General features: G+C 46.6%; 1 protein-coding gene across 15 annotated transcripts in view; it reads left to right on the plus strand.

Annotated features, from left to right (window-relative positions):
- GRIN1 (glutamate ionotropic receptor NMDA type subunit 1) overlaps nucleotides 1-15,707 on the plus strand; it is a 75,191-nt gene that overhangs the window by 31,597 nt on the left and 27,887 nt on the right. For all 15 annotated transcript variants that reach the window (XR_005589917.1, XR_005589912.1, XR_005589914.1 and 12 more), the window contains 2 exons: nucleotides 10,044-10,165; nucleotides 14,637-14,811. Coding sequence is in view for 9 of the 15 variants with exons in the window: in XM_039506554.1 (XP_039362488.1) it covers nucleotides 10,044-10,165; nucleotides 14,637-14,811 (297 nt within the window). In the remaining 6 variants the exon portion in view is untranslated. The remainder of the gene's footprint in view (nucleotides 1-10,043; nucleotides 10,166-14,636; nucleotides 14,812-15,707) is intronic.

Raw genomic sequence — 15,707 nt, forward strand, 5'->3', positions numbered from 1 at the left:
CTGCCCACGAAGGAAATGGCCCTGCAATCATGGTGTCTGAGGGCTTGTATTACTCATGCCGATGATGAGAGACAGAGAGACACCTTGCCCTCCTTGACCTTCACCCACTCACCAGTGCTCAGCTCTCCCTTCTGCTACCTGCCCCAACTCCCAGGATTTTCCTTCTCATAGGCCTCGTGCCCTGGCACCGCCTCTTACTCCCACTTTTCTTTATCTATAACTGCTGTGGCTGTTCTCCATGTCCCCACCTGGACACATGCATTTCCCCACTTCGCTCATCTCCACCTGCCAATACTGAAGTTACTCTCATCTGCTGACAGTGAAACATACACTGAGAAGGAAACAGGAAAGTCTCAGCCAAGGGTTTGGTCCCATCCCGTGGCTCCAGATATGGGGCCCAGTTTTCCTGGAGGCATCCTCACCATTGTCTGCAAAGCAGCCTCTCTGGTCGCCTTTCCCTAAGTGCACGGGGAGATGCGAGCTGAGCCGAGGACAACACCTTGTGGACCAGGGAGCAGGCAGTGCCCCAGCTTGGCACATTCACTAGAGACCTCATATGTGGACTGGTTACAGAGCTTCCACCCCAGAGAAAGATGCTTGAGATTTGTACCTTTAATATATGTCGGTGCCCTGCCAGTGATGACTGCTCTCAGCATGCATAAATTACACATGGTGCCACCTAGTGACTGAACAGTTTAAGAACAGTTTAACATTCCATTCCATTTGCTATTTGACTCTTCTACCATTACATGATCATGCTCTCTTTGAAAGTTCAGTACAGATCATGGTGTTAAGTGTATTTGAACCAGACTGGTTTTCTTATTACATGGCAGGAACACTTAACAGCTTGGTCATCTGTGTGTACATTAGTTGAAATTGCTTTCTCTGGTTGGTTTGGAGTCTCTGAATATTCTTCTTCTTGTTCTGCATCCACCATCTGTAAAGTTTGCTCTATTGACTGTTCTTTCTGAGGAACAAACCGTAGATGTTGACAGTTTCTGTTGAACTCTCAACTGTTATTCTCAGTCACATATGATCTGGGCAATGAATTATTGTTCTTTACGACAGCTGGAGTTCTCCATTCTTTTTCTCCATTTAGTTTGACACACGTGGTCACCAGGTTCTAGGCCCAGCAGTTCTCTAACTGAGTGGTGTCTCTTATAAAAATATTCATAAGCTCTTTTTGCCTTTGTAGCTGATTTGGCTACTCTCTTCATGTCTGGCCACTTTGCAGATAGGTTCTTTTCCAAAGTCAGAACAGCAGCTCTGAGCTGCCTTCCCACTAGGAGTTGTGCTGGACTATATTTAGTAGATGTTACCAGTGTTGATCTGTAACTCAGAAGAGCAAGGAGTGGATCTTTCTGCTATAGGATTTTCATGGCTGTCTGTCCAGCTCTCTCAGCCTTTCCATTTGCTTGTGGGTAATGTGAGTTGCTTGTAATATGACCAAAATCAGAGAAAGTAATTTCATTTGGAATTACTTTAATTCTGCTTCAGTGAACTGTGGTTCATTGTCCATCACTAGCTGTTCTGAAATACCAAAATGGTTCTTGATTGTCTGTACTAAAAGTTAACTCCCTGATTGCTTTGATGCAGCAAACAACTGCAAAATACCCATATTTTGTGCATTTTTTACATCTTGCACCTTTGGCAGGACCTACATCTCTTGGGCTATGAATTTTTCCATATCTTGTGCATTGAATCTGAAATACCTTGTAGTTAGCCTGGAATTTGTCTCTCTTAGCCTCAGGGAATCCTCTGATAATTACTTTTAGCACTCATGATGCTCTGTTTACAGCTTCTAAGCTAGTTTCTTCTTTTTCAAGTTTGGCAAGTTGCTTTTGGTTTTTCTGTTTCACCAGCTCAGACTGCTTTGCTATTTAAATAGCTGTGTGTATGGTTAGGTCTGTTTTTAAATAGTAACTGCTGTGGAAGATTTTTATCTTCAAGCTTTAAGACTAATCTGTCTCTGATATTTTCATACTTTACAGTCTCAAAATCAAAGTTTTATGTCAATGCATGTAAAGCTCTGATAAAACATTTGACACAATCTCCTAGTTGTTGAAGTCTCTGGTGAAATCATGCCCTTTCATAAATCACATTTTTCTGAGGTTTAAAATGTGCATCAAACATAGCCATAGCCTTTTCATAGTCATCTTTGTGACCGTCTCCTATAAAGGTAAAAGATTCAGAGATATGCTGTGCTTGCTTCCCCATAGCATACATTAAAGAGGATACCTGAAAGTCACCAATTTCCTTGTGGAGTTTGGTTGCAATGTGAAATCTTGCAAAATACTGCTTCTAGTCTGTCCATTTTGAAAGTCTGTCAGATATGAAGCTCTCTGGGGCATTGAATAGTGAGTGCCATGTTGATGAGATCCTGCAACATTTGTTCTTTTTGTTTACTTCTGTTTGCAACATTTGTTCCTGGTTCCCTTCTGTTTCTGTTCTCCCCAGGCACCAGTTCAACTGCCTTCACTTCTAACACCATGTCATGTACCAGATATGGAATGGTTTCAGTGCTTCCACCTCAAAGAGAGATACATGAAATGTGTACTGTACCTTTTACAGTACTTAAATGCATTGCCAGCAATGCCTATGCTCAGCATAGCTAAGGCATGTTTCACACATTGTCACCTCCTGGCTAAACACTATAATATGTTTAACATTCCACTGGAAACTTCTCTGAGCTTTGTGAAAGGGACGCTACCCTCCATAGAGTGTCTCTCTCTGCTGCTTTTAGTACTGTCCACCACTCTCTTCCCTGCTCTTGTGGTTCTTCTTTGCCTTTGGTGGCTTTTCATTTCCCTTCTGCCTCTTGTCTGTTTGGTGCCATTCAGATTCCTCTCCTCAGAGACTCATAGACTTTAAGCCCAGAAGGGACATCATGATCATCTAGTCTGACCACCTGCACATTGCAGGCCACAGAACCTCACCCATCCATAACCATAACCCCTAACCTCTGAGTTACTGAAGTCCTCAAATCATGATTTAAAGATTTGAAGTTACAGAGCCTTTTTCATGGCTACATCACATTGGCAGCTCATAATCATCCTGTGATCAGCCAACACACTGAGGTCTTTCTCCTCCTCTGTCACTTCTACCTGATAAGTCCCTAGCTTATAGCAAAAATTCTTGTTGTTAGTCCCTAAATGCATGACCTTGCACTTTGCATTATTAAATTTCATCCCATTTCTATTACTTCAGTTTTCAAGCTCTACCAGCTCTTCTTGTATGATATTCTGGTCCTCCTCCATATTGTCAACACCTCTTAACTTCATGTCATCTGCAAATTTTATTAGCACACTCCCACTTTTTGTGCCAAGGTCATTAATAAAAATAAATAAGACTAGTCCTAAAACCAAGCCCTAAGGACAGTTCAGTCAGTATGATCCATTGTAGCCTCCCCTTTAACCAGTTCCTTACCCACCTTCCAATTCTCATATTGATACTGAAATCCAGGTAGATTAGATCAACTGCCTTTCTTTTGTCCAAAATCAATTATCTTCTCAAAGAAAGAGATCAGATTGGTCTGGGATGATCTACCTTCCATAAAACCATGTTGTATTTTATCCCAATTACCGTTTACCTCTGTGCTTAACTACTTTCTCTTTCAAAATTTGTTCTAAGATCTTCCATACAATTGAGGTCAAACTAACAGGTCTGTAGTGTCCCAGATCGCTTTTTCTCCTCTTTTAAAAATAGGTACGATATTAGCAATTCTCCAGTCACAGGGCGTGACCCCTGATTTTACAGATTCATTAATAACCTTTGGTATTGGGCTTGCAATTTCATGTATCAGTTCTTTTAATATTCTTGGATGAAGATTATCCAGGCCCCCTGACTTAGTCCCATATCCTCATTTCTACTTCTCATTTCTATTAGCCACCCTGCCACTATCCCTAAGATCCTCATTATCCTTATTACAAACTGAGGCAAAATATATGTTTAGGCATTGGGTCATTCCTAGATTATCTTTAATCTCCACCCCATCCTAAGTGCTTAGTGGTTCCATTTCTTCCTTCCTTGTTTTCTTTTTATTTATATGGCTAAAGAACCTTTTACTATTGGTTTTAATTTCCTTTTCAAGCTCCAGCTGTGTTTGGCTTTTGGCAAGTCTCACTTTTTCCCTACAGTTTGCGAGCTCCAAGGGGTAGGTTTCCTTGCTGATCCATCTCATCTTCCATTCCTTGTAGGCTTTCTGATTTCTTTTAATCACCTGGTTGAGATGTTTGCTCATCCAGCTTAGTTAGCAACCCTTCCCTACTATTTTCCCCCCTTGCTTGGGATGCAGGCTTCAGATAGTTTCTGCAACTTTGACTTAAAGTAATTCCAAGCATCCTCCACATTCAAATCCTTGAGTTCTTCAATCCAGTCCACTTCCCTAACGAATTCCTTTAATTTTTTAAAGTTTGCCCTTTTGAAATCAAGGCCCCTAGTTGCAGATCTATTTTTGTTTATCCTTCCATTTAGTTTAAACTGAATTAGCTCATGATCACTTGAACCAGGGCTGCCTTCTAGAGACAGTTCTTCTGTGAGGTCCTCGCTACTCACCAAAGCCAAATTTAAAATGGCATCACCTCTTGTAGGTTCAGCAACTATTTGGTGAAGAAATCTGTCAGCTGTCACATCCAGGAAAATCTGGGCCCTACTATTATTAGTAGCACTTGTCCTCCAATCTGTATCTAGGAAATTAAAATCTCCTATAATTCCTGGTAGTATTTAGTTCATTAAAAACATTAAACAGGTCTCTATCCGTATCCAAATCGGATCCTGGGGATCTGTAGCATAACCCACACACTATCCCAGGGGATCCTCTGGTAGCTTTCTTCCCCAAAGTTATTTTGACCCAAACAGACTCTGTTTTATCCAGACCATCACTTCTAATTTATTTACAGTCAATCTCATCATTAATATACAATTCTACTCCTGCATCTTTAGCTTTATTTCCTGAACTGCACATACCCTTCAATACCTGTACTCCACTCATGCCTACTATTCCACCATGTCTCTGTTATCCCTATAATATCCGGTTTCACTTCCCGCACCAATAGTTCTAGGTCCTCCATTTTGTTACCCAGGCTCCTTGCATTGGTGTACAGCCATCTTTGTTGTTTCTGCTTGGCTGCACCCAGATTCATCACCCAATTAGGTACAGTCATTCTATGGCCAGTATCACCTACCTAACTGTTAGCTTCATTGGTATCAGCACCATCTTTCCTCTAAATGTTCATTCTCCTACCCACTGCTGTTCCTTTCTCCACTGCTGTATCCTTTCTTACTTGATTTTCCTCACAGTCAATATTAGAAGATTACATGAGCATCTCCCAGCTGTCTCCCCCAAGTTCCTAGTTTAAAGCTCTTTTAATCAGTTGTGCAAACCTCCATCCAAGAAGTCTATTTCCATCCCTACTCAAGTGGAGTCCATCCCTCTAGAACAGTCCTCTATCCATGAACGCCTCCCAGCAGTCAAACATCCCAACTCCCTCCTCATAGCACCATTGCCTGAGCCATCTGTTGACCATCATAATCTTGTCTCGCCTTCATTCTCCTCCTCTAGGGACAGGTAGGATGCCACTGAAGATCACGTGAGTATCCATTTCCAGCAAGAATCTATCAGTATCATTTGTTCCCACACAAAGGATAATCAGTGGATTCTTTCCTGCTCCCATTAGGATTCTCTTCAGCTTCAGGTCCACACCCCGTATCTTAGCTGCTGGCAGACAGTGCACCCTTCTGTTCTCCAGATCAGCTCTGGTGACCAGCCTGTCTGTTCTTAGTAGGGAGTCACCAGTCACGTAGACCTGCCTTTTGGTGTGATTGTCTGGCCTTCCTCCTGTTCTTTCTGGCTGCAAGTCATCTTGTCTTTTGTTTTCCCTTGCAATCTTCTGTGAGTGATCCTGTATCTTCCTGGGGCTCCGAACTCTGGCTGTCTCCATTGACTCTTCCCCTCCTGTTATGGGACTAGCCACTGTTCTCTTCTCCCTGGCCCTCCCTCCTTCTGTTACTGCCTGCTGTGCCCCTTCTTCATTCTCCAACTCCGCAAACCTGTTCCTGAGCTCTATTGCTCCTTCACTAGTCGGGTTTTTCCTCTGCCTGGTTCTCTTAGTCACATGCTTCCACTGGTCGCTTTCCTCACCCAGCAGCCTCCCCTCAGAGCTCCTCAGTCCAGTTTGCATCTGTGAGTCTTGGCTTTTCTCCTTCAGACTTTTCCCATCCCTCCATCATCTGCTCTAATCGCCTTCAAAACTCAGCCATAGTTTCCACTTGGATCTTCTCTTCCATCAGCGGCATTTCATACAAACAAAGCTCTTTTGGGGTCCCTGCTGCAGGATAATGTACATCCCACAGCTCCCATATCCAGTCATCTTCACTGGCTCTTGCGTTCCGTGGGTCATTGCCACTTCTGCCTTTGAATCTGTCACAGCCTTCCCGCCTAAGCTCCTGCTAAGGAAAACAAAAACCAAAAAAACCCAAACAAAAGCAGAACACCACACACACACACACACACACACACACACACACACACACACACACACACACTCCAACCGCCCCTTACAAACTCCCACTCAAACTCTCCTGTTTTCAGCTCCATTTATTTGCTCCTCTGCAGCTGGCTGGCTCCTTCGCTCCTCAGTCCCTTCTTCATTGTCTTCTCTAATCTTCCCCGTCAGTGACCTCACTCACCCGCATGGCTTTCCCTGCCCCTTCCACCACCAAACCTAGTCTCGTCTCAGCACGTTTCCAGCAGCCTCACCAGCATCTCTTTCGGGCTGACCCACCACCAACTGGAACTCATTTTCTCCAACTCTGAGTATCTTGCCTTTCCTCTTGAGCCCATTCCTTCACCTCCCTTTTCTACCACTGTTGTGAGCTCCGCCCCTCCTTGTCTCCAAGGCGCATGCTCACTCCTTTTAAAGTATCAGAGGGGTCACCGTGTTAGTCTGGATTTGTAAAAGCAGCAAAGAGTCTTGTGGCACCTTATAGACTAACAGTCGTTTTGGAGCATGAGCTTTCGTGGGTGAATACCCACTTCGTCAGATGCATGAGACATGCATCCGACAAAGTGGGTATTCACCCACGAAAGCTCATGCTCCAAAACGTCTGTTAGTCTATAAGGTGCCACAAGACTTTTTGGTGCTTTTACTCCTTTTAAAAGCACCCCATCCTCCATGTCTCCATGGCTAACACCCTCCTCTATGCCTTGGTCAGCTCTCACCTGGACCATCATTACCTTCTCCTCCCTGGCTTCCTCACTTCTCACCTCTACCTACTAAACATCTCTCCTTCCCCTCTGTTCTGGCCCCATCAGCTCCTCTTCTATCCCTCCCTTGGTTTCTGACCTCTGGCCCCATCCATTTCACACTTATCCCTCCTACCTTCTAGGTCCTGCGGGATCTTGCCCCTGCCCATTTCTCTGACCTCATGTTTTCCAGCTCCCTCCTCTCATGCTCTGTGCACCTCCCAACCTTTCCGTCTCATTGCTCCCACTCTTGGCTTACATCTACCATCTGCTTTCCCTGCTCCTTCCAATCTCTCCCTAAAACCCATGAGACCAGGGTTTATCCTGCCTAGTTCTCTTCTCCAGTAATGTCTCCTCCCTCTGCTAGGCTGCAGCTGTTCAGGGCAGGGATTGTGCTTTACTGAATGTGTGTAAAGCAAAATTTACATTCACAGCAATATACAGATTTTATTTTTATTCATTATAATACGGTGAAAAAGTAAAGAAACAACAGAAAACCTAGAGGGTGTTTTCATTTGATAAGGGGGATATTAGCAGTGCATTGTGTGGGAGGGGTGTACACTAAGGGGGACAATCTGGAGAAGAGTGAAATGTAACCATGGCAAGCAAGAGTCTGCATAAGGTAAAGGTAGGGATGGATCTGACAGTAGATAAGAGGCCCCATAGAAGTCGATGACGCACACTGATTCTTATAGAGCAGGACCGAGCCCATGGGTGACAGTGAATTTGGAGAAGAGAAAGTGAAGGATCATGGTAAATAGCTGAAGAGGCAGGTGCTGTTTTCAGGGTATTTGCTGATCCTAGAAAAGCCTGGTGCTGACTGACTGGCAACAGCAAGTCCAGATCCAATGTTTACAATGGGAAGAAGAGGAACTTCCAGATGTGCAGAAGGGTTTTGTATGTTAGGAATAGTTAGACCGTAGGGACAATATTTGTGACTAGCTGCAGGAGAGTGCACATTATCCCCCCTTGCCATGCCCAATGCACGCAGGCTGGGAGCGTGGTACAGCCACTGCCTGGGCAGCTGCAGCCGTACTAGCTCCTGTGTTTGGCTCTAGAGGCCCCTGGGTCAACCCTAACCCTAACCCTCAGCTGCACCTGGGAGCGTGGATTTAGCAAGGGTGAATCACCAGATTTAGAGACAGGTCAGTCAAGTAAGACGAAATGAGCTACAATCAGGCTAAGATGAGTAGAGCCCCCAGACCTAGTGAGTCTGGATTTTGGGCAAGATGGATTATTGGAGGGCTGCTGATGAGCTGGTTGGAAACAAGAGCGACAAGTGGAGTTACAGGGTGCCCTTGCCTTCCTGAGACGCCACCAGTTCTCCCCTGGTTGTACTTCCTTTTCCTTCGCCCCTCGCCTCAGCAGACAGATGGATGCTGCCCCAGGGACAGTTCTCTTGCCAAGCAGCAGATCTGTTTTGGGCAATGGGTGGTTGCATGGCCTCTGCCGGTTGCTAGGTTATTTCTTTGCTAGAAGGTGGGAGAAAAAAAGCCAAGAAAGCTCACCCTGAACACAGCAAAAAGTGCATCAATCCCCTGGCCCAGCCTCAGGGCTGGCTGGAATATCATCCCATGGAAATAATGGTCCTATTCCCCTTCTCCCCTCTGCCCCTGCCGCTTCTCCTTCAGCATCGCTCTCTCCAGCCCTTCCCCAGCCTCTCCTGTGGCTGGCACACAATGCAGCCTCCTCTCCTGGCTGCTCAGTGATGGGCTTTGTCCACTACAGACACTTGGCTCTTGGTGAGGCCCCGGCAATGGGCCTGTGAGTTTTGGAGGGTGGGGTGTTGTCCATAGTGACAGAGAATGGGAGCAGAGGAGACAGGGTATGGGGCTCCTCTGTGGTAACAGGCTCCTCTGTAGTAACAGGGATCTTCAGAGTTTTCAAACACATAAACAAAACATTTAAAGCTAGAGAAGGCAGATGATGATGACGACGATGATGATGGATGATGAACTGGCAGTGCCCATGAATGCCGGTCTGGGTTCTGTAGGGAAATCACTTCCCTCTTCTGGGTCTGGTGTTGGGTGGGTGGGTGGCGGATGAAGCTCTTTCCCGTATTAATGACAAGTAAATTCTGCCTTTCCCCGAACAGATTCTAGTCTCAATGTAGCTCCTTCCTGCTGTGATTTCAGCCAGGGAGAGTGAGGGGGGAGAGAAAACACACTGAGCACAAGTCCTCCTGTTCACAGCCAAAGTCAAACCCACGCACTCAGGGAGGCCTCACAGCACACTTCAGTCCTGTTTTAGCCACATCGGCACCGCATGGCGCCCTGCCCATGTCCACTGGCAAACCCGAAGAACATTCTCTCTAGAGGCAGAGGCAGACGGCAGGGACTGGGTGTGTCTTCTTGTATTTTTTATCATTTGCAGAAAACCAGGTTCTTTCAGCCCTTGGAGTCCATCTGCTTGGGCTGATCACCGCTCACACTGTCACCGGCATTTCCAGAACAGGGAGCCGTATCTTCAATCCCTCTGTCTGCTCCCACTCAGCAAGTGCTCGTGTCACCTTGGGCTGGCTGTGACGCACATTGCTGGACTGGGGGAGACGTCCCAATCACCGCTAACCCTCTGCCTTTGTGCTCTGGACTGCATCCTGTTCTCATGAATCCCAGCCCCACAGGGAGAGGAGAGGACGGAAAGAGGATGGGGAATTCTCTCTGCTGTTGCATGAGGTTTCATTCTGGCCATTCTGCCTCAGCCTGCTGGGTCTGAACCAGAGCAGGGGAGAGGGAGGCAGCTGGTACATGGGGCGATCGAGAGAGACTCATCACTGTCACTTTCTTTTGTCTCTTTTCAGTGAGGATGACGCTGCCACAGTGTACAGATCGGCAGCCATGCTGAATATGACGGGCTCAGGATACGTGTGGCTGGTGGGGGAGAGAGAGATATCTGGCAATGCCCTGCGATACGCCCCTGACGGTACTTACCTCCACCTCTCTGTGCTAATGTTCATTGCATGTGCAGTGCAGTGCAGTGAGATCTTGGCCCATCACTAGGACTCCTGGGTTCAAGAGGAGAGCCCAGGGAGGAGACAGTACTCTGAGCGCTGTCCTGGCTGTCACAGAGCATTCTGAGAAAACAACCAGCTCGATGTTACTGCCTGTTACTAACGATGTTACCCTCTGATGCACCCCAGAACAGCAATCCCCACGCCACCAAACAAACACAAAAGAAGCAGCAGCAGCAGCAGCAAAACACCCAGGTGCATTGTCAATCAAAACATGCACTAACCGTGAGCCACTTAGGACAGCAACAGTCTGAATAAAACATAGTAACAGTCCCAAGAGCAGATACGGAGCAGCAGGCTCTGAGTAGCTGCACATACCCCAGGCTATGCGTGCGCACACACACATACACACACACACACACACACACACACACACACACACACACACACACACACACACACACACACGGGTCCTGTGCTTCTAGGTGGTTTATGCTAGCCTCAGTGGCTCACTGTGACCATCTCTCTCTAGGGCCAGGGTCACAGTCTACTGAGCCCTTTTCATCATAGGCTGCAAGGAGGTTGGTGAGAGAACTCCCACAGTCTCTGTTCAGCCTCCTGTCCTGACAGGGACCTGACTTCCCCTCCCAGGAGATGTTCCTGTAGTGGTGGGTTGGGGGGAACCCGGGCCTGCCCTCTACTCAGGGTTCCGGCCCAGGGACCCTACTGGTAGCAGCTGTTGGCAGCCAACTTTTCACTGCCAGAGTTGCTACATTGCCCTGGGCCACTTCCCCACAGATCTCCTGCTTCTCCCTTCTTCTCCCTTACCTTAGGGCTCCCTTACCAATGGTTTGGGGGTGTCTTCATTAACCAGCCCTTCAGCCGCACTTCCTCTCCTCTGGCTCTCCCCTGCCTGGCTGGAGTGAGCCCTTTTTATAGTATCAGCAGGGCCTTAATTAGAGTCAGGTGGTCACATTAACTTAATGGCCTCGCCTGACTCTTTGCACGTTAATTGGAGTCAGGTGTTCTCATTAGCCTGGAGCAGCCCCTGCTCTGGTCACTCAGGGAACAGAAAACGGCTTATCCAGTGGCCAGTATCTCTCCCTTCTACTACTCTGCTGTACCCAACTGGCCTGGGTCTATCACACTGGCCGGAGGCACCAGGTGATCCCGGGGCCATAGGTGATACCTCTGATGCAGCACAAAAGGTGGATGCTGTTGCTGTGGCACAACTTCCACAACTGGCCACTTGACATCATATGCACAAAGAGCGTCCTCTTCCCTATCTGTTCCCATTCAGTAGGCAGTACATCTCACTGGTTAACAATGAATTCTCACTGTGGTAAACTCGCCACACTTTGTACCCTGAAGCTTCCAAGATCATGCCACAAGTATTGAAAACGCTTCCAGACCCTCCCCTAACATATATTCCTTGTCCAGGATAGAACACATGGAGTCTTGCATAGATACTCTTGTTGAAACTCACATGTTTCCTAGACACATCAGTTAGCTTTGAGGATGGCAGAGGAGTGGGATGAACCTTTTTCATCAGCACGGACAACTTGGTTCTCATAGGTTGACTGAAGAGCCAATAGAACAGGGTTTCTCCAATACGTTCATGGATGTACTCCAAATATCATATAAAGCACAACTTAATGCAACAGGGAAGGAGGTATTTTGACATTCCTTCAGTATGTGAAGTACATGCTTTCCCAGAGTCCCATGTAGTCTCTCCACTGTTCTATTCCTTGGGTATGGGACACAGCAGATTTATAATGTACCATACCAATACTCATCAGAAAGACCTCAAATTCTCTGGATACAAAAGGTGTCCAATTATCTGAAAGAAAGCACTCTGGTAGACCAAACGTAGCGAATGATGTGGTTAGGCAAGAAATGAACTCCTCTGAGGTGCCTTGTGAAATTATGAATGCAATGGGGCAAAGTAATAGTATATAACGGTCAACAGTATGTAGCCATGCAGTGCAACTGAGGGGCCAGTAATATCCACTGCAATTGTCTGCCACGGTCTGTCTACAACTACCAGTTTCAAAGGTGCCAGAGGAACAATAGTTCTATCCATGTCACTCAGTGTCTGAGGGCAGCCCTGGCCACCGAGCATAACTCTGCAGAAGTTCCTTCATCTTTGATAATCCCCAAATGTCCTTCATGAGCCATATCCAGGATTGCTTGTCACAACAGGGATGATCATTCGGGCTTCTCTGTATAAAATATATTGAGTAGCACATGTCTTCACTGGGAGCTCAGAATGAATTTTGTAGACTGTAGACAAGTTGTGCTAAGGACTGGGTCTGGCCAACCTCCTTGTACAGCACATATCACCTTGCACAGTTCAGCATCTTGAAGATGGCATCAGCGGTCCTCCCTGAGTCAGTTGACATCTCTTTCAGTCAACAGCATACGGTGTGCGCTGCTATTTCTGCATACGAGGGTGTCAAACCAGCAGAATTTCTCAAAAGCATGGGCAAGTATATTACATCTTCCTTTGAGATGTACCAAATCCAAGTCATACTGCTGCAGCTGGATAACCCACCACTGCAGCCTCACATGCAGTAGATCAATTGCCTTATGACAGAGGCCTGGAATAGACAAATGATCAGGTTCAAAGGTGAAATGTCTTCTCACTATGTAAACCTTGAAGCATATAATAGCAAAAACCATTGCCAAGAGCTATAGCTCAGTCTGGGAATAGTTTGCATCTCTTGGGGTGAGAGTATGGGATGCCATCCCTCCTAGAGCAGAACTATGCCCAGACGCTGATTGAATGCACCAGTTTGAACCACTTTGGGCTTCCATGGATTAAAATAAGCACGGGATTGGATCTGACAGAGGGCTTGACGCAGGGTTTTTAAATCCTGCTTTGTTTCTTCGGTCCAAATCTACTGTCCCTGGCCCTGGGTTAAATCTCCCAGCGGCTTGGCAAGGGTACTGAAACTGGGCAAAGCATGGCCACCTGTGTATTAAGCTAGGCCAAGGAACAAACCTTAGCCGCTGTGATCAGCAGGTAATGGTAACGGAGCAACAGCTGGCAGCCATTCAGGTGTCGCTTTCATACCACGAGCTGGCAGAGAATGCCCTAGAAACCCTGAGTGCCGTCATGCCCTAGGAACTCAACAGCATTTTTTGCAAAACTGCACTTGGCCTCCTTCAACTTTATGTCAGCTAGTTGCAGTTAGGGTAGCACCTGGGCCAGAATAGCATTATGCTCCGGAAGAGATTAAGCAAAGATGAGACTGTCCTCCTAATAGCAACTTGCACCCTGGAGCTGAGATACCACTCTCTGAAATTCTTCAGGAGCAGAGACTAAGCCAAAAGGGAATCGTTTTGCAAAAACGCTGTGGCTGTGAATGGGCGACAGGGGATGAATCACTTGGTGATTCCCTGTTCTGTTCATTCCCTCTGGGGCACCTGGCACTGGCCACTGTTGGAAGACATGACACTGGGCTAGATGGACCGTTGGTCTAACCCAGGATGACCATTCTTATAAAGCTCGCAGAGGTTTCCAGAAAGCCTTCATAGTGTCCATAAAGCATCCAAAAACCCTGCTTCTCTGTAAAAAGGAAAAGAGGAGATGGATTAGAAAAACAGTCCCAGGCAGGAGGAACTCGGCACTCAGAATAAAATCTTGAAAGTATGTTCTTTCTCCAAGGTCATGTGTGATGTTGCAAACATCCAAATAATTTTAGGGCCAGATCCCCGCTTATGCCAGCTTCAGTTTCAGAGACCTAGTGGGGAAGGGCAGCCTTTTGCTAAGCCCCTCCCTTTCCAAACGGGATTGGCTAAAGCAACCTCATATAGTGTCTGACTGCATCCTGAGAGCATGTTGCAATAGCAGCAGTCCAGTGCATTCAGCACTTTGGACGGGAATCAGCTAAAAGGACACTGAGGATGGGAAGCTAATTCACTGGGATTAGAGTTGCTTTGTGTTGCAGTCAGTCTAATTGCAGCGTTGAGTTCAAATTGTCGCTAACCAAGCTTATTTCTCTGCCTGCTTCCAGGGGAACAACAACAGCTTTAGCGGATATCACTCCCCCGGGCCTTGCCCAGAGCAAACACCCACTCCAGTTCTGCCAGTAATGCCTCTTGGGTTTCAGTTCCACATGCATTGTCTACCCCTTCTGCTGCCTGCCTGCCTGCCGTGTGCTCCCCATAACACAGAGCAAAGTAGCAAAGTGCCTTCCTACAGAAGGAAACTGGCAATCAGGTAGACCCAGCTTGAGCCTAACTCCTCAGCACCAAGGTTTGTAGGGAGTGGGTCCCCCACGGTCCAGAGTTCATTGGCCTCTTGGTGGAGCTCTGCTAGCTGAAGGCCAGGAGCAGGGGATCCATGGATCTTAGTCCAGTGCTGGCGAGAAGCACCTGCAGGGAGGGCATGTCTGCCTGGGGCTCTCTGACCAGTGCCATGCTCTCTGTTTGCTCCAGGCGTGATTGGTTTGCAGCTCATTAACGGGAAGAACGAGTCAGCTCACATCAGCGATGCCGTCGCAGTGGTAGCTCAGGCAGTGCATGACTTATTCGAGAAGGAGAATATCACGGACCCCCCGAGAGGCTGCGTTGGGAACACCAACATCTGGAAGACTGGCCCTCTTTTCAAGAGGTACCTGGGCACACTCCTGCATACCTTAGGTTTGGTTATTTATTACCAATTGTTACTTTGGGTAGGAACTGGATTATGAGTTCCCCAAATTACCCAAATGTTTGAAGAGGCAGTGTAAGCTAGTGGTTGGAGCACAGGACTAGGTATCAGCCTCCCGAGGTTCTCATGCTAATCCTGCAGGTGAATTAATCCACTGAGGAGAGAGGGAAGGGGGTTTGAATTGATACTTAATTTTTTAATTCTTTTTAAACCTACATGATTTCATCACTCAGGATGGAAAGTAAATCTGTGCAGAATAATTAAGAGCAACAGCGATTACTGCAGGAAACTGCAGGGAATGTGCACAACCACTGCTATTCCTATCAGCTATTTTCAGATGATCATTTTCCAAGAAATTCATTTTCCTTTTGGTGAATGTGGAAAATCAATTTGCAAAGTCTAAGCAACACACTAATAGGGAATGAAACAAATATAAGCATAATCTTGTTCATGGTATAAAAAAAAATGCTAGTAACTTTTTATTTAATTTTGTACTGGCCTACAGCACAATAGCATGTCAGCTTGAAACATCACACGGAACTAGACCCCACTGAGGAGTGGTGAATAGAATTGGGGGAAATGGTTTTCATTTAGAAAATGTAAGAGTTTTAGAAAATTGTGCACTGTGCACGCAAAGGAGCTTTGTTCATGAAATCTGTAGCTTTACCCCTGGGGTGGCCATTTGATCTGGGAGGCTGTAGGCGTGCTCTTTGGTGCTGGGGCACTTGGGAGATCTGAGGCTGAGTTGCTCTGCGGGATGGGATCTGGGTGCCCTGGAGCTCAGTTGCTCTGCAGGATCTCATCTTGGTGAGACTCACTCTTGCTTGGGGGAAGAAGTGAATTTGTAGCCTCCCTCT

This window comes from Mauremys reevesii, linkage group 19 (assembly GCF_016161935.1).
Source record: "Mauremys reevesii isolate NIE-2019 linkage group 19, ASM1616193v1, whole genome shotgun sequence".
NCBI lineage: Eukaryota > Metazoa > Chordata > Testudines > Geoemydidae > Mauremys > Mauremys reevesii.